The sequence below is a fragment of the Vigna angularis genome, chromosome 7, assembly GCF_016808095.1.
Source record: "Vigna angularis cultivar LongXiaoDou No.4 chromosome 7, ASM1680809v1, whole genome shotgun sequence".
NCBI lineage: Eukaryota > Viridiplantae > Streptophyta > Magnoliopsida > Fabales > Fabaceae > Vigna > Vigna angularis.
The window spans coordinates 31,518,265-31,542,892 of NC_068976.1; the positions used below are offsets into that span (position 1 = coordinate 31,518,265).

Consider the following 24,628-nt stretch of genomic DNA (forward strand, 5'->3'; position numbering starts at 1 on the left):
AATTAAACTAATTTTTAAAATCTATCACATCAATCAAATTCTACACTAATTCTCACAAACTTTACTTCCAAATCCACTCTCAATTAACCACAAATCCACTCAAAAAAACAACTAAAAAATTACCCTCAAATCCACTCAAATGCATTCAAATCCATTCAAATTATCTTCCCCAAATCATCTCCTCCAAATACACCCAAAAGAACACAGCCTAAAGGCTAAACTAAAGTATTAAAATTATAAATTAACTTTCTTAGAAACATAACATTTGATATGATAATTACTTAATGTATTCATAATTTCTAGTAAAAATTATTTCTCAATTTAATATAAAATTGGATACCGTTTTTGTTTATTATGACTGGTTATTTTGTGGCTCTTTCTCCATCTTTTGTTGTGCCCGCAAAGTTGTGTTCCGGATTGACACACGACAACGCCAGGTAATCATCCCATGCCCACCTTCGTATCATCACCCTACACGTGTTGGTCTCGCAATCCATATAAATACATTTCTCTACACCCTTCCGCACCAAATATCTCTCCACACACCACCAACACCACAAACTAACCAAACAATAAAATCTTCGGAAACGGAAGTAGTTATTACAATTATTAATTTTCAAAACAGAGAACAAAGAAATCTGGATCCTTTAAATCTTCAACCTGTGGTCAATCGAACGGCTACCATGTCCTGTCGGATCACGTTGTCTCTTTCTCATTTCTTCTTCTTCTCCCGTTATCATTGACACTCATATCAGAAGCCAGAGGATTATCATCTCCGAGCCACACCCATATAAATTAATGCAAGTGAACGGGAAGAGGATATTCAAAGTTTCGATTTTGACGTCGTGGGTATTTCTATTTCTCTTTCTCTCGTTCTATTCATATTCCAATGTCGGCGTTGGAGTATCTCTATCTCTCTCCCATAACGTATACCAAAGTTTTTCTCAATTCCCATAACTGGCGGAAGCCCTCAACGCCGTTCAGGCAAAACACCTGTCGTTTTGTCCCCAATTCGGCTCCGGTTAGGGTTCCGGGGGTATGGAGGGATTCCGGGAGGTTCGATTTGTGGAGGACGCGGAAGGTTCACGGTGTAGCAGTCAGGGCGAGTGGTGGGCAAGAGGGGGATTCCGGCGAGAAGAGCGGGGAGGGTCAGGGGGTGGATAAGGGTTCGACAAGGTCTGGTTCCAACGGAAGGAGGGAGAAGCAAGGGAAGGGGTGGTGGTGGTGGTTGGGTTCGAAGAGTGGGAAGTGGCGGTGGCAGCCCATTTTGCATGCTCAGGAGGTTGGAGTGTTGTTGCTGCAGTTGGGAATTGTGGTTTTCGTGATGCGGTTGCTCAAGCCAGGTATTCAGTTACCTGGCTCCGAACCGAGGGCTGCGACGTCGTTTGTGAGCGTGCCTTACAGCGATTTTTTGAGCAAGATTAATGGTGATCAGGTGCAGAAAGTGGAGGTGGATGGGGTCCATATCATGTTCAAGTTGAAGTCTGACGTGGATGGTTCTGAAGTTGCAGCTGCTACTCCTTTAGAGTCAGAGTCCTTGGTTAAGAGTGTTACTCCTACGAAGAACATTGTTTACACTACCACTAGGCCTAATGATATAAGGACCCCCTACGAGAAGATGTTGGAAAATGAGGTGGAGTTCGGGTCCCCGGATAAGAGGTCTAATGGATTCCTCAACTCTGCTTTGGTAAGTATTTGGAACATGGTTTCTACACTTGAAATACTTGTAGCTGCATTTGGTTTTCGTTGTTATAGTCTTATGTCAACACAATTTGGCAAACTAAATTAGTTAGATTCTCACCCACCAATCGGTCAATATGCAAGGATTTTTTTCTAGCTTAATCACTCGTACATAGCTAATATAAATATTCCGAGGGAGGATTTTATAGCCAATGTTTTTATTCTTTTTATTTTGTCTCGAGCGTGGTTGCTTTTTCATGGATAGAACATGTGATTTTACCTAAAATAAGAATAGTTAGATTAGTTGTAGCATTGTTGTGTTTATTTACACTCATTTGATTTATGGTTTTTATGATGCGTTAGTTTTGGATTACTTTTGTTCATTGCATTATTAATTTATTATAACTATGTTGTGTTTTATATTTTGAATTTGTTGTATCACTGTATGCATTGTTTGTGTATCTGTTCTTTCTGCCACGAGTGGATTTGCTCTAGAATGGAAAGTGGTTGGTGGTTTGAAGTGTAATATATAAATTCCAATATATTTGCTTGTGCAAAAAACCTACTGATACATGAAATATGGTTATTTCTCCAATTACAATCATTATATGATGTAGCTGAAAACTCTGAATGCTCAATGGCTATAGGTTATAGCACACAAGGTAGACTATTGGCCGGTTTGGAAGCTCCATCTAGGACAAAAAAATAAGAGTAAAAATTGAAATTAACTTCTTCATAAACTAAAATTTGCTTACACATAAACTAACTTGTAGAAACTCTTTCATATAATCTCTAAATTTTTAATTTTAACTTGTGAGTAAGCTAATTTTAGCTTATGGATAAGTTAATTTCAATTTTTCCTTTATATTTGGCTCTCTTAGAAGAGCTTGTAGAGAGAAGCTTGTTCAAACAGGCCTTGTAGCTATCTCGTTAAGTTTTCCCTACTTCTGGAAGAGCCATGAAAAACTTAAGGACTGTGTTTTGTTTGAGAAGATGTTTCCTGTTTTTGCTTTTAATTACAAAGAGCATCTTGTTGTCACATTGTTTTTTGTTTCCAAAAGTGTATGTTTGTATAGGAATTGATGCAAATTTTTGAAAACAGAAAGCAAACAAAACAATGTCACATTTTTGTAATTAAAAATGAAAATAGAAAATGTTTTCTTAGACCAAATGGTCCCATAGGTGTACTACTCCATTCTATCAAGTCTTCTTTATTAAAGAAGGACAGTGATAGAAACCTGTACCTTCATTGCAGAAATACAACCATGAACTTCTTAATTAATGGAATAAGACACACAGTTCTTTGAGAGACTGACCTCCCTGGCCAAAGGCCCTGACTCTTTCACAACAGGCAAGATGATTTCTTCTTTCTCTCCCGGATAGTGATGGGTATTTATGGAGTAACTAAGTCCCACAATGAATATTGTGGGATGCTCAGTGAAATATTTAAGTGCTAGTTTTTCCTCCCTTGGCAACCAACATTTAAAGAGTGGGTTCCCCAAGTGTTTGGATGCTTATCAACCAGTATTATAGTTGGTTGTTGGTGACTCGGAAAGGGCTACCTATGAGGTTCTATAAGGTTCAAGGTTCAAAGATGTTGAGTGAAGTGTGACCGAGTAAAGTGTGAGCTGGTGAGATTTTGGTTCTCATATACATGCTTTGATAGGGATTATGGTATATGAGGTATCCAAGTCCCGTAACAACTATCAATGGTGTATTTATAGGCAACATGCCTTATTTCTTCAACCAACTAAACTAACTAATAGAGCTGGCTAAGAAACTAATGGATATAACTTGTGTCACTTGTCTGAGGCTAGTATAGTGGATAAAATTATCAAGTTCATGAAACTATATTCTACATGTTTATTCATAATTAAAAACTATAGATTTTAACAATGAGAATTTGCAATAATAACTTTTAAGGACCGATTACTTCAGATAATAAATAGAAGGTAATCTTTTATCTATTTGAGATAAATCTTCTTTCTTTCACATTTGTTGAATATGGCATTTTTCAATTATAATGTATCAATGGTTTAAGACATTAAACTTCCCATTTCATTCATTATGACTTTCCTTGTCTGTCGTGGTTGACACTATATATTATATCACATGCTGTTGACTTCATCCTGATATTTGCAGGTAGCCTTGTTTTATTGTGCTCTGCTAGCAGGGCTGCTCCATCGATTCCCTATTAGTTTTTCTCAGGTGAGTTTGAATTCCTTCACTCACTCATTTTTCGTTGTTCACAGGCCTTCTTATCTAACGTAGTTTTAAACATTTTAAAACCGTTTTTTGAGGACTCGAATTGCTATGTGCAGCATTCCCCTGGTCAGATTAGGAATCGTAAATCAGGAACTTCTGCTGGCACAAAGTCATCTGAACAAGGTGACACTATCACATTCGCCGATGTTGCTGGTGTTGATGAGGCTAAGGAGGAGCTGGAAGAGATTGTGGTAGGCTGGACTTTCTTGATCTCATACTTAGCTCTAAAATTCTTTAGGGCATATAGAAGTTTTTCTATTATACAACAGGCCTTTTTATGTTCCTTTTGTTTGGAGATATGGACAAGTAGTTTATGCTGATGTTCGCTTGCCAGGAATTTCTTCGCAATCCTGACAGATATATACGACTTGGAGCTCGTCCTCCCCGAGGTGTTCTCTTGGTGAGTCTAGCTAAGGGATATATGATAAATAATACACTGTGGTCTTTTGATCTTAGGATGAAATCACATGTTTGTCAGCCAGCAAACACTTTGTAGCTGTGGATGTTTACATGGGGAAGGGATCAAATATGGGAAATTTCTTTTGGGAATATTTTCTAATAATATCCAGTAAAATTTTCTACTGTATTATATGATGTATGTTTTCTCTTGTTTTCATGATCATTAACTTGCAAAATTGAGATAACTATTGTGTTAGTTTGAAATGGTACCTCACTGTATAGCCAAATTAATTTTCATTTTATTGTTACTTTAATTTGACATGTAGGTTGTAAATATCCATTGTTTTATCTTACAGGTGGGTCTTCCTGGGACAGGTAAGACTTTACTGGCGAAGGCTGTGGCAGGGGAAGCTGATGTACCATTTATAAGTTGTTCTGCTAGTGAGTTTGTAGAGTTATATGTTGGTATGGGTGCTTCCCGTGTGAGAGATCTCTTTGCAAGGGCAAAGAAAGAGGCACCGTCCATTATATTTATTGATGAGGTAAATATATTTCTTTTTATTTTGTTAGATGTTTGATTTAATATTTACTATTCAACCAATTAAACTTTCATTTTGGTATGCAGATAGATGCTGTGGCTAAAAGTCGCGATGGTAAATTTCGGATTGTCAGCAATGATGAACGAGAACAAACCTTGAACCAGCTGCTCACTGTATAACCAATTTTCCATTTTCTTGTATTTTTTTTTCGAGCATTGGGGTGGGGGATTATGTAAATAAGAGGCTAATGTTTTTAACTTAATTGCAGGAGATGGATGGTTTTGACAGCAATTCTGCAGTCATTGTTCTTGGAGCAACTAATCGCGCAGATGTCTTAGACGCTGCACTCCGAAGGCCAGGAAGATTTGATCGAGTAGTTATGGTCTGGATTTTATTTAAATGCATAACCTTTGATTTTTATACTGATTTCAGAAAGACCTTGACTTGGCATATATTCTAAGAAAAAATGTTCATTTTCAATTTAGGTGGAAACACCTGATAGGATTGGAAGAGAGTCTATCCTGAAAGTTCATGTTTCCAAGAAAGAACTTCCTTTAGCTAAGGATGTTGATCTTGGTGACATTGCTTGTATGACCACTGGTTTTACAGGGTAATTATTCTGTTTCGTTCATACCTTTTTATATCTTTTAAATATTTGGAAGACTGAAATTTTGATTTGACACACTGGTACACAAATTGAAGAGCGGATCTTGCAAACCTAGTAAATGAGGCTGCTTTATTGGCGGGAAGACAAAACAAAATTATTGTGGAGAAAATTGATTTCATTCAAGCTGTAGAAAGATCAATAGCAGTAAGTTACAATGTCTCTTAAAATCTTGATAGATGGACATTTTCACTTTACAGCTGCCGTCTGGCAGGATTTGGATGTCAATAACAAAAGTTAATTTGAAAAATTTTAGTTTTGTAAGTTTTACCTATGCTGGATAAAATGGACCAAGTAACTTCTTATTTCAGGGTATAGAAAAGAAGACTGCTAAGTTGAAAGGAAGCGAGAAGGCTGTAGTTGCACGACATGAAGCTGGTCATGCTGTAGTAGGTACTGCAGTTGCAAGCCTTCTTTCTGGACAGCCACGTGTTGAGGTAAACCATAGAAAATATTCTATTCTTGGCCATTTAAATATGCCAAATGTCATTGCAAATGGTTAGGTATTAATAAAGAAAAGTCAGATAATCATACTGGGTTGGTATTTGGATTTTTAGTTGTCTAGACAAGCAAACTATTGAAAACACGGCTTAAGTATCTATACTTGTGAAATGAACCCAACCCTCCTTCATTCTATTTCGAATTGAATACTTGCCAAAATTTGCTATTTGGGAATTTTAGCCTACTTTTGTATTGAAAATTATGTTTGATTTTTGTTTATTAAGAAAATCCATTCATGCCTTAGTATCCTGTGTATGTTATCAGAAGCTAAGCATATTGCCTAGATCTGGAGGGGCTTTGGGATTCACTTACATTCCTCCAACAAATGAGGACAGATACTTGCTTTTCATTGACGAGTTGCGTGGCCGTCTGGTTACCTTACTCGGAGGACGTGCTGCAGAAGAAGTTGTTTATTCAGGTAGAGTGTCAACAGGTGCACTTGATGACATACGGCGAGCAACCGATATGGCATACAAAGCTATTGCTGAATATGGTCTTAATCAGACAATAGGTCCTGTGTCAATTGCCACCCTTTCCAATGGTGGAATGGATGAATCTGGCGGATCAGTTCCTTGGGGAAGAGATCAGGTCCTCTATTTCATTAACTTATTTCTTCTTCCTATTCAATTTTTACTATATGCTGATTTATATCTAAACAAACAGGGACACCTTGTTGATCTTGTTCAAACAGAAGTGAAAGCATTGCTGCAGTCTGCGCTGGAAGTATCACTTTCCATTGTGCGAGCTAATCCTACTGTTTTGGAGGGTTTAGGTGCTCATTTAGAAGGTAACTATACGGGTCTCATTTTATATTTGGTGATTTTTCAGCTGATTGTCCAAAAATTAAGATTTAATAACTTCAAATTTTTTAATCTGATAAATGGATAGCATGTTCTATCTCTAGCATGTTCGTACCTGTATCCTGTCATGTCACTAATTGAACTTTACATGCCACTTCTATATAACACGATGATCATGCGAAGGGACAAGTGAAATTGGGATATGAACATCTTGTGCATCTATTAACTATGTATCAATTCAGATGACTGTGAACCATGTAGCTTTGCTTAACTGTGATGTTCTAATAGTACTGATACTGATTTTTCAGAAAAAGAGAAAGTAGAGGGTGAAGAGTTACAGAAGTGGTTAAGATTGGTGGTTGCACCAACAGAGCTAGCAATCTTCATAGAAGGCAAGCAAGGGTCTCTCCTCCCAATGCAGACAGGTTCCTGAACTGTTGAGAGCTGTCTATTATGCGAGCAAAGTTGAGTGAAAGTTAAGGTATGTTTTTGACGTGTTTGGCTAAGGCCAGTGCAGTTATATATCCCACACAGAATGAGTTCACCCCTACAACACTGTATATTCCTGTAAGGTGGATCATGGCATCATTTTTAACACATAGCCAGCCTTGTTATTTCACTCATAATTCACTCATCCAAAGCCACACGGATAAAGAAGATGAAGAAATACATAATAGTGCCTCTCACCAACTACATATATTGACTGGTAAATTGAATTCGTTGTATATTGACTATTATTTCAGTCCTGATGTGGCTGTTTGCAAATGTAATTTGGTATATAGTTTTATATATTAATGGTTCTGTGAAATATAAATGGTTCTGCTCTATGTTACACCCAAAATTCTATCTCAACTGTAAGTATAACATAACATGGTTAGTTATGAAGTCCATTCTCAAATTTCCTAAAGTATAGTCATATTTGTTTTCAACTGAGTAGAATCTTTTTGGGATGGATAATTATTATTCCAAAATGGAACAGAGATAAAAAGTAAAGAATGATTTCCCCTATCCTTTGTAAGGAAAGAAATCTTGTTGACTCTGCAACATCAACTGTCTTGTATCAGAAGTAAACCTTAACAAGGTAGAATATTTGTAGTCATTTGTCCCTGGTGTGAATGATTGAAATGAATTTGTATTCATATAGCACAGGATCTTTTGAAATTGAGAGGAGAGCAAAATATCCAGTGTTCTATGAATGCAACTTTTTTGTACTTTTTTTAACAGAAAGAACAATATCATGCTAACTTGCATTGTGCTTGTGGACCATTGTCCTGTGTGGCCAATCTTCTTTGGAAAATCATGATGTCATATTCTATCATTGTAAATCATTATCTCATTTTTCTACTGCTCAGAAGCTTGAACAACAAAACTGCAAGTGGACAAATAGTGTAGAGCCTTCTCCAGACAAGCTGTTAAAACTTACATGTAGCAAAATCAAACTCTTCTTACCTAAACTGCCAACCTACTTTATTGAAGGTGGGGCAGTTTGAACAATTTTAATACATTTTAAGTTTTTTGTTATTAATTATTATTTTTAATTAATTTAATTACTATATTTATTATTTTTATATGATAAATTATTTTATCATAATTAATAATTAAAGTTTTACTTGTTAATATAATGATTTAAGTTATAATATGATATATATTTATATATTTTAAATAATATAACGTAAAATATTTTAATCCTTTAAATTATTTATGTTTTAATTTTCAATTTAAAAGATATATTGGTGGATTAGTTCACTCCTCTGATAAAAGTAAATTAATATCATCAATTTGAGTCATCAAATTTTAGCAACTGTGTCTATCTAAAAATCAGATCTAATTATAAATCATTTTAAACTTTAAAAGGGAATAAATTGTATTCTATTGAGTGCTATTTTATTTGACGAGTAAATAGTATCATCTACCATGCATAAATTTTTGTAAGTATATGAGGTTTAAATCAAACATGTATTATTATATTGTATTGCAAATTTTTACTAATCTCAACAAAATTGTTAATTCTTTTATTTTTAAAATTTGTATTATTATACTAAACTTATGAAATATAAAAAATTAAAAATTCTGCATTGAAATTTGCTCACCTCAAGACTAACGCAAAAGAAGAAATCAGTTTACACCCTCACGACTTCTGTTCCGACAGAGTAAAATGGTGTAATAAATAAATTGGATGTGAGTTTTGTACAATTTTTTAGTTGAGTTTATTCTGAAAATAAAAATAAAAATTAGTCATATTCAAGACAATTCTGAACTAAAATTTTTACAATATCAATGAGAATTTCTTATTACATCTTAATTTAAATAAGATATTTTTAAGACCTCCCGTATTAAATTAAAGTTTCTCTAACAGATAATTATCTTGTAGTGTGAACTTCGTGTTTAATTATGTTTTACTTATGTAAGTACTATTTGTTTTTAATTTAATTACTTTAAAGTATATTTTATAAAATAACAGTTAAAGGTATCAATTAAGAGATAATGTATATCACTACTTTAAAAAAAATACATAATCGGTATGTAAAATTTTCAAAAATTAATTATATATAAAGTTAGAGTTATTATATTAGACTATTAAATAAATATTTTTATTATTGATATTCTTCATATAAATTAAACTAATATTATTTTATGAAGTCAGTATAAATCATACATACATAACACTTCTTATAAAGTTTTAAATAATTATGTTACAAAAGAATATTAAAAAATTATAGTTCCTTTTAAAGCTTTTAGTAATAAAATTATCACACATTTTAATATTATAAATTTTGTTTTTATATTCACCAAATTTATTTTTCATTTTAACTTCAAATTGTTAGAGTTTATAAAAAAATATCTAATAAACTAATTATCTTAAAATATATTTCTGATGTATTTATATATTAATAAGAAGAGTTTACTAAAATATATATATATATATATATATATATATTTATATTGATTAAATGAATCTAATTCAAACATTAGATAAATATGAAAAAATATTAAATAAAAATAATTTATATTTAATATATTAGTTTTATTTTTATATTATTATCTTTTATTTTTTATTTTTTTATTTTGTGATTTCTAATCACTTTGTTATTTAATAAAATAAAAAGTTAGAATTAATTATATATACATAAAAATTAACATAAAGTTATAAAGTTTTAAATAGTTATATTTGTAATAGAATAAATTAAAATGTTGTACTTAATATTAGATATTTGTAATAAAAAGTCGTACTTTTTAACAATATAAATTTTGTTTTATATTTTTTAAATTTACTGTTTACTATTTTAACTTGAAAATATAGGGTTTAAAACTTTAGTAAGATCGAAATAAAAAATAAAAACTAACAAAATAATTAGTTTAAAATATACCATTATTGTATTTACATTGTCATGACTTGAATTTAGAAATATATACTAGACATACATTTTTATACGAGTTTAGTAATACATTAGACAAATATAGCAAAAAAAATATTATGAGTCTAATAATATACATATTAGACGAGTATAACAAAAATCATTATAGGAGTTTAACAATACACGATAAAGGAGTATGTTCATAGATTAATTAGACAAATATAATAAAAAATATATTAGATGAGGTATTTCATACATTTATTAGACGATTCTAAGCATAAATGATTAGACATGTATAACAAAAAATATTAAACGAATATATCGATGCACTAATTAGACAAGTTTAACAATATATTTTTGATGAGTTTATTCATACAATCACTAAACAAGTATAACAAAAAATATTAAATGAATCATTTCACACATTGATTAAACGAGTCATCGAATACTCATTAAATGAGTTTGTCATATACTAATTAAACAAGTCTAGCAACAAAAACTAGATGAGTTTGTCCATACACTAATAAGACAAGTCTAGCAATATACATTGCACAAGTGTGTCTGTCCATACACAAATTATACAAGCCTATTAATACATATTAGAAGAGTTTGTCCATTCACGGGTTAAGTAAGTCTTGCAATACACATTAAATGAATATGCATATACATTGACTGGAAGACTATGTTCATACACTAATTAAACGACTCTAGTAACAAACACTAGACAAGTATGTCTATACACTAATTAGACAAGTCTATTTGTACACAAATTAGATGAGTTTATTAATACATGTTAGACAAGTTTGTTCATTCATTGATTAAACGAGTCTTGCAATACACATTACACGAGTTTGAATATACACTGATTAGACGAACCTAACAATATACGTTATACGAGTGTATCCATGTAGTAATTAAACAAGTCTAATAATACATATTAAGCAAGTTTGTCAATGTATTGATTAGAGAGTTTAGCAATACACATAAGAAAGTCTTTACATACACTCATTAAAAGAATATAGCAAAAAAATTTCACAAGATTATCCATACAATAATTAGACAAATATAACAAAAAAATATTAGACAAGTCATTTCCTATGTTGATTAGACAAGTCTAGGAATACATTGAATAAGTGAGCAAAACAAAAGAAATTAGACAAATTTGTCGATATATTGATTAAACGAATCCACCAATACACATCAGACGAGTCATTCATATATTGATTAGACAACTCTTACAATATACATTAGAGAAATTTTTTCACTTATAAATTAATCGAGCTTATTAATACACAATAGACAAGTTTGTTCATTCTCTGATTATATAAATCTTGAAATACACATTAGACGAGTTTGTTCATACATTAATTAGATAAATATAACAAAAAACATTAAAGGGGTCTAACAATACACATTAAATGTGTTTGTCAAATATTGATTAATGAGTATAACAAAAAATATTAGATGAATGTATATTGATTAGATAAGTTTAAGAATACACATTAGACGAGTATGTCCATATACTGATGAGATGAGTCTTGTAACAAATATTAGATGAGTTTGTCCATACACTAATTAAACTAGTCTAACAACATATCTTAGACGAGTCTATTCATACACATATTAGATGAATCTATTAATACACATTAAACGACTCTATCCATTCCATGATTAGATAAATCTTGCAATATATATTACTCAAATTTGTCCATATACTAATTAAACGAGTATAATAATACACATTAGACGAGTGTATCCTTATACTTATTAGACAAATCTAACAAAACATATTGAACAAGTTTTTTAATGCATTGATTAAACAAATATAGCAATACACATTTCATCAGTATGTTCATAGATTAATTGATATTTTTAATAAGTGGACTCTACACATCCTTTATAATAGAGTCTAATATGTTTTTAAGTGTTTTATTTATTCATAAAACCTACTATTTATATTTATATAAACACATGACTTTCTAAAAGTATAAATTACTTTTAATATTGATTTTATTTAAAATTTAATTATAAACTTAAAAATATTTATTATTTGCTTCATTAATTTTTAGTTTTGTTTAATAAACACACAATCAAATAGGAGACAAACTAGCTATTAACTACAACCTTTTAACGATAATTTCTTATTACATCTTATATTTAAATAAGATATTTTTAAGACCACCCATGTTAAATTAAAGATTCTCTAACAAATAATATATTTGTAGTTTCAACTTTGTGCTAAATTATTTTCTCTTATATAAGTTGACTCACTCAAAAGTGTTTTCAGTCATCATGATAACGCTCGACAAACCTGTAATCGAAGCCTTTGCAACTGATACGGTGACGCCCAAAGTCGATTGGCGGCAAAGCGTACGAGAACTAATGACGAAACAGGAACATGGAGAAAATGTTAGTACAGCCGACTCTAAACGCATTGCTCGTTTTCTGTGTATAGGTGGCGACTTATATAGGCGAGGCTATACCGCGCCGCTATCGGAAGATGAGGCAGATTACGTTCTACGAGAGCTTCACAACGAAATATGCGGTCTACATTCAGGAAAGCGTACACTCATGGCCCGAGTATTGCGAGCAGGTTACTACTGGCCAACGATCGACCATGATTGTGAAACGTTCGTTAAGAAATGTATATTCTGCCAGGCACACGACAAATATTTCCGCGTCCCTCCTGAAGAGTTGCATGGCATTATCTCGCCATGGCCGTTCGCCCAGTGGGGAATGGATATAGTGGGACCATTACCAATCAGAAAGGCTCAAAGTAAGTTCCTCCTAGTAGCGATCGATTACTTCACAAAATGGATCGAAGCTGAGGCATTGGCGGTCATAAGCGCTCAACGGGTACAAAAATTTATCTAGCACTTGATCTGCCGATTCGGTCTACCTTAGAAAATCGTCACTGATAATGGAGGACAATTTATTGAAAAGAAACTGGAAGAATTCCTTAAGAGCTTGGGAATCAAACATGTTACCAGCTCGGTAGAACACCCCCAAACAAATGGGCAAGCTAAAGCTGCCAACAAAGTTGTAATCACAGAGTTGAAAAAGCGGCTCGGTGAAGCCAAAAGCTTATGGGTAGAAGAGCTACCAGAAGTACTATGGGCGTACAAATGCACCCCTCACGGATCCACTAGAGAAACTCCATTCAACCTCACATATGACACGAACGCCATGTTTCTAGTGGAAGTAGGAGAACCGTCATTAAGGCGAGGCATACAAAATATGAACTTCAACAACGAGCAGTTGCAGATGAACCTCAACATGCTACTTGAACGTTGAGAGGTCGCCACAATTCGCGAGACAGCTCAAAAATGAATGCTCTCCCGTCGGTACAATACCAAGGTCAGACCTAGAGCCTTCAAAGAAGGGGACCTCGTATGGCGCAAAAGAGGGGAAGCAAGGAAAAATTGAGCTCATGGAAAGCTAGCAGCCAAGTAAGAAGGACCGTTCCGCATCACATAAGATTTAATGAATGGAGCATATCGCCTCGAGCTCCTTAATGGACAAGCCATTCCAAACACCTGGAACGCAACCCATCTTAAATTTTATTTTAGTTGAAAATTGTTTTCTCATGTTTATGAAACATTACTCCTCCGTTTACAGTAATAAATTTTTATCCATTTTCACTTCTATCGTATAGATCATCTTCAAGAAAAACACAAGCAGGTTGCTTTCAATCTACAAGTTTCACAAACTTGCTGAAACATGATATAATTACTCGATGATCACACCTCGAACTCAAACAATGAGAGCGGACGCTAGAGCATCGTTCATACTAAGGCACTCAACCGAGGAGACACTCACAAACCTGGTAGATGTTCGCCATAAAACACCCAGGCACATTGCATATAGGGATACACTCCCTCTGGTAGATGTTCGCCCTAACTCGTATCAACATAAAGGCAATTTACCGATTACGCAACAATAATAATATTCGACAACAGATAATCATCGCAGTTATATTAAGTAATCAACACAGGTAATTACCATAAGTATATACGAAATAGGCAAATGCAAAAGTCATGGCATCAACAGGTACCTAGTACCTTAAGTACATGCAAAAAATTACGCGGCGTAAACACAACAATTCCAAAGCCTAATCTATTACAACATCAGCAGCATTAGTAGAGGGGACTATAGAAGCCTCTTCCCTGATCTCCTCAGCAACGACCGTTTCCGCGACGACTTCTTCTTCAGCTCCGGCAGGATCAGATTCTAGAAGAGCGCCTTCAGGAATCTCACTTAAGGGTACCAGACGCCCCTCGTATACATCTTTCCTTGGGTCGAAATCAACCCCTTCAGTAAATACGTTGAGGAGATGAGATACTTGTCTCAAGGCCTTCTTGAAACCCCGGGTATGCTCTAACACAATTGCTTCACCTATCTCCTCTTTTAACTCCTTATCTTCAGCAGTTGTAAGGAGCAGGGCGTCCCTTTCTGCCTTCAACGCAGTAATGACGCTTTTTTGGTTAAAGACCTCCTTCCTCGCCCGCTCTAAATCAGCCATCAGTTGGTTGCGCTCTTTCTTCAGTTCGAAGCCGGCCTTCTGCACGTTCCCCAACAGTACACGAGCCTCGTTCAACAGTTGCTCAGACTGTTTTTGTCTCTGCTCACATTTTAAATGAGCATCCACCACTTCCTTCAACTGCGTCTGAACTTTTTGCAGCTCAACCCTCAGGACGCCTTTATCTAAAGCATACGCAAGATGTCACGTCGCCATAGCCGCTCGACTCACGAACTCCAGGGCTGTATCAACCATCTCTTGCTCGGTCATTTTTTTGACTACCTTCTTCTCAGGTTCGTCCACATTGAAGGCAATCTTGTGGCCCAAATTGAAGGCTAGATCCCACACGCCACCTGGAATAGGGCGATCGCTAGGCTCTTTGACGTCCTTCATTTTCTTGGAACCCGCCGGCTAGTCAACGCCTTGTCCTCCCTTACGCTTCCTTATAAACAGTCGATCTTCGACGACCATCACGTTTGGAGACGGAGGACGCTCAACCTGCGGATGATTGATGGTCTTTTCTTTTACAACACCCTTAGCAGCCTTCTGACCATCACGAGCGCTGCTCGGCTTGGGATCACTCATGGCCTTAAACCAATCATGTACGAGACCTTTTCTTCCCATGATATCTGCAGGCAAGAGGCAATATTCACAGATCAATCGCGATTAGATAACAATCAAAGATGTCAGTAAAAAGAACATACCAAATACCCTTGAGCCAAAATCATCATGCTCAAGACAATTCATAATTCGGCGGGAAGAAAAGGGGCGTGGCAGCACAGTCAAAACATTCAAAGCGTCCAGTTCTTCAATAATCATTTTATCTTCAGACCACGAGGTAAATTTTAGAGGTTCTTGCGTCTAGTAAAGCGGGAACCTAGGACTGTTATCTACACTGAAAAAGAACGACCGACCTAACTCCGCGATCGTCACTCTAAAGAATTTATCCTTAAAACCTCTAAATGATTGGGAATACAATTCTAGAATGGCATTCCCAGGCTCAGAAATCAAAGAAACCCAACCCCTTTTCGCGACTGGGCGAGCCCTAAAGAAGTACAAAAACAAAGATGGGGTCAGTTTAATGGCCAAAGCTTGGCACATAGCGGCAAAAGCCTGGATGTACCCCCAACTGTTTGGATGTAATTGCGTTGGGGAAACGTTTAGGGTTTTCAACACATCCATCTGAAAAACGCTCAGAGGAAACCTAACATACATATCATAAAACAGACAAGCATTCAACTTTATGCAAGATTTATAACCTAGGGAAAAACCCGTGAAAAACCGTTGGCAGAGTTCTCTTTCCCGTGAAAAACCCTTTCATTCTCCCGACAAGCATTCAACTTTATGCAAGATTTATAACCTAGGGTTCTAAGGATACAATTATTCTCTACCCAATCCTGCAATACAAGGTTGCTCTTAAACAGACTAGCGAAATCACTTACATCGCGGGATACCTAGTCGTAACCACTAACATTGGGTGACGACGACGATGGATTCTCCGGATTCTCGGTGACGACATTACCGTATAAAAACGCACTTTCACCACTAAGTATTGTGGTGATTTCGCGATGACTTACGGTAGACGACGTTCCCGGCGCTTCGACGTTGCTACTTTGCCCCCTTTCTTCCCCCGACCCTGGAGTGCAATCTAAAACAGTGCAAGGATCCATGGTTACCTGATAAGTGCGAAAGAGAAGGAGAGAAAAATCAGAGAAAGAAGAAACTGACGCAGAAATGATAAGCGACGGTTGAATGACTCAGACTTTTTTCAAATATCCTTTCGCTTTAATGAGGGGAAAACTGACACAAAGCACTGAATACCGCAGGATCAAGATAATCTAACGGCTCTGTTTTTGAGACGTTACAACTGCCTCCAAAGCGGGAAAACCTAAAGCATTGTTAGGCCAATGAAGCGTCTAAATGAAACGGTGCGCAACAACTACTCCCCCTGGTGACCATAACTCTGAAGTCCTATAGTCAACCTACCCGTACAAACCGCAATAGGTTAACTCGGACTTGGGGGGCATTATGTATAGTATGATATCTAAACCGAGCGGTTAGCAACCAAGACTGATCGCTCTACCCACTGTAGAAACGCTCGCCAACTATATTAAACGCTCGTCAATTCAACCAACGTTAAAAGCGCTCGTCAAACGACGATAATCAGGTCAGCGCACGTTAAAAGTCAAGCGACACTCAATCAATCCGACCAAACCGGGTTCAGCGGACGCTCAATTCAGTCAAACGATATTGGGCCAATTAGCCCAACATTTAAGTAATTGGACCAATAGTCTAGCAAAAGTGGAAATAGTCAAAAATATTTGACGTTAATAACGCGGACAACTAATCGGATTTTAAGAATAACGTGGATCACGACAACTAATCGGATTTTAAGGTAATCAGTTTGTTTCACATTTTGTTTACGTTAAATACAATGGAGACCAATGAAGAAATGTACGTTTTGCTCTAAGACTAAAAAGACCATATTGTGAGAAATGATCACTCGTTTGAGAATTGAGGTTCCATAACTCATATCTGACTTTAACATCGAAGTATCTTCGTAGGTACCCCACCCACTTCTATTAAGGAGGACGCATTACATCAGTGAAAGGAGTGCGAACAAGTTACAGGAAGGTGAGCAGATGATATCATTAAGCTGATATCATTGGAGAAAGAACAATTATCCCAGACGTTCAGAAATAGTAAAGCATCACCAACAAGGTTCGTACCTCGATACTAAATAATCATACCGAAACAAGTACTATTTGCTTTTAATTTAGTTACTATAAAGTATATTTTATAAAATAAGAGTTAAAGGTATCAATTAAGAGATCATATATATCATTACTTAAAAAAAAATACATAATCGATATTATTTATATTTATTTTAAATAAATTTAATGTTAATATTTTTTTCAATTGAGTTAATGTTTTAAAATACTAAAAAATTTAAATGTATACAAAATAAAGTCCCGTATAGCAATAAATTATAACTGTAGTAGATACAAAAAATGTCTTAGGAAATCAAAACAATTTAACAAAAAACTAACATAATATATATTTAAAAAGATTTATAAAAATTATATTTTCTTAAAATTTAAGAAGAATAAATAACCGGTCTTAATATAAATTAAATCAAACACATGCTTAATTTATTCCAGAAAAGAAAAAAAAGAAGCAAACACGAACACTGCAAATTCGTCTTGAACATCGAAATTTCTGGTGCAGAACACCCTATGATGGCAACCGACAATTCCGAAGTCTATCACGAAAGGCAAAGATTACAGTTCTGTCTCGTTCATTCTCTCAACTCGCTTTTTCAGGTGCATCTGCTCTTTCCCACTGATTCTTCAAATACCAGCACTATCGACGAATACCCATCACTGTTTTAATTTCCAATTTCATTTCTTTTTGCATAATTTCACTTATTCACGTTTCTTTCTGCTTTCGGGTCTATTCAATTTCACCTTGATCAGCAAAAGGATGCTTTTACTAGAGCAAAATTGAATGAAATTTCTGAAAGACTCGCAATTCAAGACTCCAACACAGAAACGTGGACCCCATTCTCTTTTATATTCAAGCCCCATCACAATGTTTTCACTGGAAACTATGACGTAAATGTTCTAATTGCGGCTTTGGAAGAGAAAGGAAAGAGTGTGGAGTGGCATGATCGTAGAAAGGGGGCATCTTGCATTGATCTTGATGCACCAGTTTTGATGGGGATTGTGATCAATGTGTCAGCGTCGAGGTTTGGTGGGATGTGGAGAAGTAGGCACTGGATTGCATTGAGAAAGATTAATGGGGTTTGGTTTAACTTGGACAGTGACCTTGACGCCCCTCAACCTTTTCTTGATACACATGAAGTAAGGGAGTTCTTGGATGTTACATTTGCTCATGGAGGAGAGGTTTTGATTGTCTTGAACGAAAAATAGTCTTGAAAAATTTGAATTTAATATTTGTTCACTCTATTTAGAAGTTAAATTCGGATATTCTTGTGTACAGTATCAGATTGATTGTATTTAAATGTAGTATCAGATTGATTGTATTTCAATGTAGAATGTAGCTTTGCTCATCCTCTTCTGAAGATTTTTAATGAGTTTGTTTTGTGAATAATGGTTGAAACTGCTTCTAGAGGATGCTCTTAATAGGAGATAGTATCTTTTCTGTAATACACTTGTTAAGCTGAAGTTTCCATGTGTGTCTTGGACCTGTGCTTCTTTTGAACCATTAAGCAGGACATGTGTTTTTCTTTCTTGAAATGCTGTACATACAAAATTTACAATGAAATTGTTAATAGCAGAAAAACTGTTTTGTGCAATGTACTTCAGTATCATCAAATATACTATAAAGGAATCTAACATGGAAACATTCTTTGAACTTTAATTCTAGTGATCTATGAATGGAATACTTATCTTTGACTTACAATTTCCATAAGGTGATGATCACCAAGTATAGACCCTTCATTTACAATTGTGGGATTACTTTTATATGGTCAGTTAAAGCCATGGAGGCTGCATAGATTGGTGTGTAAACCATCCTATATGATATTTCTACGTACAGGCATAGAAGAACAAATGTCCCCAGACTTCTTTTTTAATAACCACAGGTAACTTCAATCTTTTCTACAGTTGCGACTTGTAAAATATTATGCAGCTATTACCTACAATGTCTTATAATAATCACATATTCTCTTGGTATTGATTGTCCATAATTTTGATTCGGGATTTTAATGAAAGATTTTGTTTCTTAATGCAAGCAAGTTATCAAACAGCAATGGTTAATGGCCATCTTTTGTAAATATTCCTTTGGGCATTGACGGGTGGGATAAAAGAAATTCATTTTACTAAGATATTTATTCTTCATGGATATCCCTTTGTGGAGTGTACAAATTCATTCCCCTGATCTGCCATAAAAAGCGTCTAACTCATATGGCTTCCTATTGTTCCATGCTAATAGATGAGGTACAAGTTGGCTTGTTTGTCTCGCTCCGCCATGGATCAGTTCTTTCACAAGATCACCAAAAGCAACGTTAAAAAGGTCAAGGTTCTGGAGGTTTGATCTAAAGTGAGGCTTTTACTTTTATTTTCGAAGTCCTGGTAGAAAGCCATGGTGATGTTCTCCTTTTGTAAACAACTGCTAGAATATATGTAATCAATTTGGATGATTTTTTTCAATAATAATATATAGTAGAAGAAATTGAATCAAACTTCTTTCATAATATAAAATAAACTTATACACTTCACCTTAACAAAAAAAAATAAAATGAAAGCTTTTGAACTTGATGTGAGAGTGTTAATTTATTGTCTGCTTAATTCCTCTTATTTTCTTCGAAGTGCTTAAAAGAAGTATATTCAAACTAGTATTCTAATTATCAAAACATGTTGCCACTCAATTTCATGATTAACAGATTGAGTTATTAAATCATTTCAACATCTCAGTGGAGAATATCAAACCTTTGGCCATTTCTTTTGCCATGTGGTCCACTTGTAACCATATTTGCTAATAATTTGCTGATAAAGGGCAGAAGGGTAACTCACCCGAAATATTTCCTTCTCGGCATAACAAAAAAAATAGCACCACGTTGTTCTGAGGAGCAGCAATGTGGTCGAAAGTTTCACACCAGGTGTTGACTGTTTTTCACTTCAATGAGTAGAAATTAGTTGGTGACTTTAAATCGTCAAACTCCTTGGCATGCTGGATGAGGATCTTTTGCATTCTTTTAGTCAAAAGATCCAGAAAATCATATTTTATTTCTTACTTCGGAAGTTTCACACCGTATTTCTATACGAACTTTCTTAGTTTCATATCAGGCATAAATTTGGAATCATATCTTTAGATGTTTGCTACTTAGGCACATTTTTATTACATCTCTATATTCTGTTGATAATAAAACAAGAATAGCACACACATTCTTACCCTTTATTCCCAAAAGCATGATGTTAAAGCTGTGAGGACTTTAACATCAAAAGATATCATTTTTCTTTTTCCAATGCAAAATGAAGACCGATCAAATCATGTCAACTAGTTCACACTATTCTTTAGAGATAAATTATTTAACAGAAACTCGGTTGGTTGTCTTGTTGCAATGAGCTTTGAGAAAAGAAATAGAAAAACAATGCAGCATTCTTACTGGTGGTTCTGAGAGCATCTTCAGAGAAATGAGTGAAAGAATGTAGCCCCCACCTTCCTGATTTTTAAAACAGTTTCTTGCTCTGAGGGTGGGATGAGTTTGGAACTGGAATGATGACTCAGTTACTTTAAAATAAAATATTCATGCTATCTTTGATTATACTCAACTTAGATACCGCTTCTTTCTCCACTACATGGAAAAGCTTAAACGTGTGCTCTGCAAAGTCACAGGGCGGCACTGCATCTGCAATAGAAAGCAATAAAGAGGGCTAGTGTATCTGCAACTTTCTACACCTTTAATATGACCTTTCTCACGGTCTATATTTCACTTTACACACATATATATAAATAAATATGAAAGTTTTATCAGGTTAGAGATAAGAGAATAGAGGAGTAAATTTCTATCTTATATTCTAATGAATGGTTAAAATTAAAATTAGTTTAAACAATTTTGATTATCCTAGGAGAGTGGAAGAAATGAAACTTCTATAGCAAAATATTATGTATGTAACCAATGTCATGTAAAAGAACTTGGTTGATATTGTGGTTGCTTCCTTGTACTTTTACACATTTCTTTTATGATAATAATGGAACTGGTAGGAGAAATAGTGTAAACAATCTCATCTAGTAAAAAGGACTTGAGTATTGTTGCGGTTTTTCCCTTACTTGTACACATTTCTTTCATGATGGAATCAAGAGAGTCCTATAAATGGTTGTTCCTCACTCACATAAGAAACTCCTCATTCCACAATTCCCACCTCTCTAAAGATTCTGCTTCCAAAGTCTCCCCTACAATCCCTCTCAACTTTATATAACATCATCATTGCTCTCTCTCCTAATGCTGCTATCATCAGTCAAACTGGAATAAGCAACAAAATGAGTCACAGTGGCTACATCAATGAAAAAACAGGCTTGTCCTTGAGACAGAATTCCAGCAGGAAATCAACAAGAAATGGACAAGTGAAGAGTTGCATGTTCAGGATTCCTTGGCAGTCTGAGACCTCTCCCGTTGAACTTGTGAAGGATCTTGCAGAAAGAATAACTAATGCTCTACGCTTGATGTCTTCAAGGAGATCTTTACACCGAGGCTCTTCTTCCCTAACAAGATCAAAATCAGCAGGCTCCTCTGTTGATTTTCATAGAACTGCTGCTGTTGAGGACTGCATTGAGTTCATCCACTCTTCTTTTTCAAGATCAAACTCTTCAACCACAGCACCCCGCCAAGATTCTGTACAAGCTCCTTGATTTGAGACAGTTACAATCATGTGCTTGATGCCATGTTAAAGTGTATATCTTCCTTTCTTCTCTCACCTCATAATGATGGGAATTAAGCCATCCTTTTATGCTTCTGTACAAACAGAATCAGTGTATATTCATTCTTCTGATAAATTTCTTACAAGGTGTTTTAAGTTTCAATGAAACAAATGCAATAATCTAAGTTTTTCTAAGAAATATTATGTGAAATGATTGGTGGGATTTTATGTTTAACGAAGCACACGCTGAAACCAATAATGAAAAGGGTTACAAGAATATGAGACGAAGATGTAAAATCCTCACACTATATCTCTATTACGTTGGTTTGTTCATCCTTGTATGGATCTCTTGCACAGCATCGTTACTCATTCTCGTTGGAGTATGAAATATATAAGCCATGAAATACTTCCCTTGTCTCTTCATTACATGCATGGATGACAGTGAGGGTTCTTAGCAAGTAGCAAACGTGAATGATTTTGTTTTGACAATTTTGCTAACTGCTAAGGTGATCAACTGTTAGTGAAAGCTCAAAGAATAAGGTTCTTTGTCTCAAATAGTTTCTGTTTTTCAAAGAACTGGATCTTGATTAGTTGGTCATAGAGTTGAACTTGATTTTATTTTCTTCCAACTTTTCTAACTTTTCCTATAAATGAATTGGAGTTAAGTAACTTCTAATGTAATGAAGCCATAAGCTTAGTCCTATTTGGATGACTTAATCAGGTCTAATTACAAATGAACATTAAGGAAATATGCAGAAAATATTCTCGTATTGAAGTGAATGACAATAATAGAGGGCTAAGATTCCTTGATGATAGGAAGCAAAAATACCCGTGAAACAGCAAAGGAAAGATTTTATTCTTAATCCAAGGATTTGATCTGCCTAATTTATTGAGTCATAAAATCCTTAATAATGCTCATAATCGCCATATAAAGCAAGAGCTTTTAATTTGTCAAAACTAAATTGTGCTTGCTTGTAACTGAACCAAAATGAATCTATTTATCGTGAAAAAAGGATAACTTAAAAATACTTAAAAAATCTAAGTGAAGAAGACTATAATGCTTACATAATATCATCATAACTATTCACAACTAAAATATAATCTTCAGTATGATAATAACAAGTTATCGCAACTAAAAAAAAATAATAATACACACAATAGACAAAAGTGTAATTTCATAAAAAAATAAAATAAAATTATATGTTCTTCTCTCTAGTTCCAAAGAGGAAATAATACCATATTATTTTGAAAGTAGGAAAAACAACTATAAAAAAAATATTAAAAGAAAAAATAATTTTCTCTCAACTTTTTTTCTCACACATTAAAATAATAAAAAGAAAGAATAGACTTTGGAATAATATAAGAAAACATAGTGCTTTTTTTATAACATGAAAAAAAAACAGGAAGTGAGTTCCTCTACGTTGAGACTTCTTTTCTTATATTTTTCTATTTGAAGATTTTGATGAAATTAATCAAATCTTCATGTTTTATTTTTTTATCATCATAAGATTAATTTATGTAAATGTCTATCAATTTTGTCTAGGTTTTTAAACAAAGTGGTAATGTAGACCTATGTGCTTTGTTCTTTTAGAATAAAAGATAGTATTTCCAATGTGCAAAACACTCTTAGTGTCACAATATACAATGCGTTTAACTTTTGAAATCAAATAGCTTGCTTGCAAGCTGCGGTAGCTGCCATGCACTCAACTTTTCTAAAAGACAGAGTTACAACATATTGTAACTTGGATAACAAACTTACTGCACTTCCTACAAAATTTGAATCGACATAACACTTGACAACTAATTTTAATCCTTTAAAACATAATGCAAAGATTCCTTTGATACATCTAAGGATCTCTTAATGAAACTTTAATGTTCTCATCCGAATTTGCTGTGAACCTACTAACCAATTATGTTACTTGTATAAATGTACTAACGCTATCTAATAGAATCTATAATAACTTGAATATTATTAAAAAAAGTAACCAAAAATATTAGTATGGGTAAACTAACCCAAAATCGTCACTCAACGAAGATAAAATTAATTTTTAACATAAAGTTCTTATAAAATTTATACTAAAAAGGTTAGTCAAATAAAATAGAAACAATAAAATAGGATAATGATAAATAAAATAAATATAAGTCTTAAACTATATAAGAAAATAATAAATGAAAAAATGAAACAAAATAACAAAAAGATAACAATAATAAGGAAAATAAGTTGATTCCATTTCATAACTGGTTTTCTAAAAATTATTATTCGATTTCTTCTTGTCCTAGATTTCAAATTAATGAATGTAACTTCTCAATTAATTTAATGGCATTCTCACTATCAACCAAAATAATTTTCAATTAAAAATAAAAACACTTTAGATTAATGATAGAAAATTTAACCAAACTAACTTAATTAAATGTTATTATGCTTAATCATGTATTTGTTTTATCTCTTTTATCAAATAAAAACTGATTAACCAAATAACTTATTGATTTATTCTAATTAAAATATGTCCCTTTAGAATAGAA

The 24,628-nt window shown here is 34.0% G+C and overlaps 2 protein-coding genes across 3 annotated transcripts; both read left to right on the forward strand.

Annotated features, from left to right (window-relative positions):
* The first annotated feature begins 629 nt into the window (after positions 1 to 629).
* On the forward strand, positions 630 to 7,755 carry LOC108345890 (ATP-dependent zinc metalloprotease FTSH 9, chloroplastic). 2 transcript variants are annotated; one of them, XM_017584728.2, is made up of 13 exons: positions 637 to 1,687; positions 3,823 to 3,888; positions 4,002 to 4,136; positions 4,280 to 4,345; positions 4,701 to 4,886; positions 4,970 to 5,056; positions 5,152 to 5,265; positions 5,369 to 5,493; positions 5,586 to 5,694; positions 5,859 to 5,984; positions 6,313 to 6,636; positions 6,712 to 6,835; positions 7,157 to 7,755. In XM_017584728.2, the coding sequence occupies exons 1-13, from the start codon at positions 890 to 892 to the stop codon at positions 7,279 to 7,281; spliced, it is 2,385 nt and encodes a 794-aa protein (XP_017440217.1). In that variant the 5' UTR covers positions 637 to 889; the 3' UTR covers positions 7,282 to 7,755. The 2 variants fall into 2 exon arrangements, with proteins under 2 accessions (XP_017440219.1, XP_017440217.1); XM_017584730.2 differs by lacking the exon at positions 7,157 to 7,755 and having other exon boundaries at positions 630 to 1,687; positions 6,740 to 6,835.
* Positions 7,756 to 17,880: 10,125 nt separating this feature from the next.
* On the forward strand, positions 17,881 to 22,272 carry LOC108344597 (josephin-like protein). Its single transcript, XM_017583028.2, has 6 exons — positions 17,881 to 18,046; positions 18,200 to 18,654; positions 18,726 to 18,738; positions 19,680 to 19,775; positions 20,248 to 20,251; positions 21,586 to 22,272. The coding sequence occupies exons 1-6, from the start codon at positions 17,960 to 17,962 to the stop codon at positions 22,095 to 22,097; spliced, it is 1,167 nt and encodes a 388-aa protein (XP_017438517.2). The 5' UTR covers positions 17,881 to 17,959; the 3' UTR covers positions 22,098 to 22,272.
* The last annotated feature ends 2,356 nt before the right edge of the window (positions 22,273 to 24,628 follow it).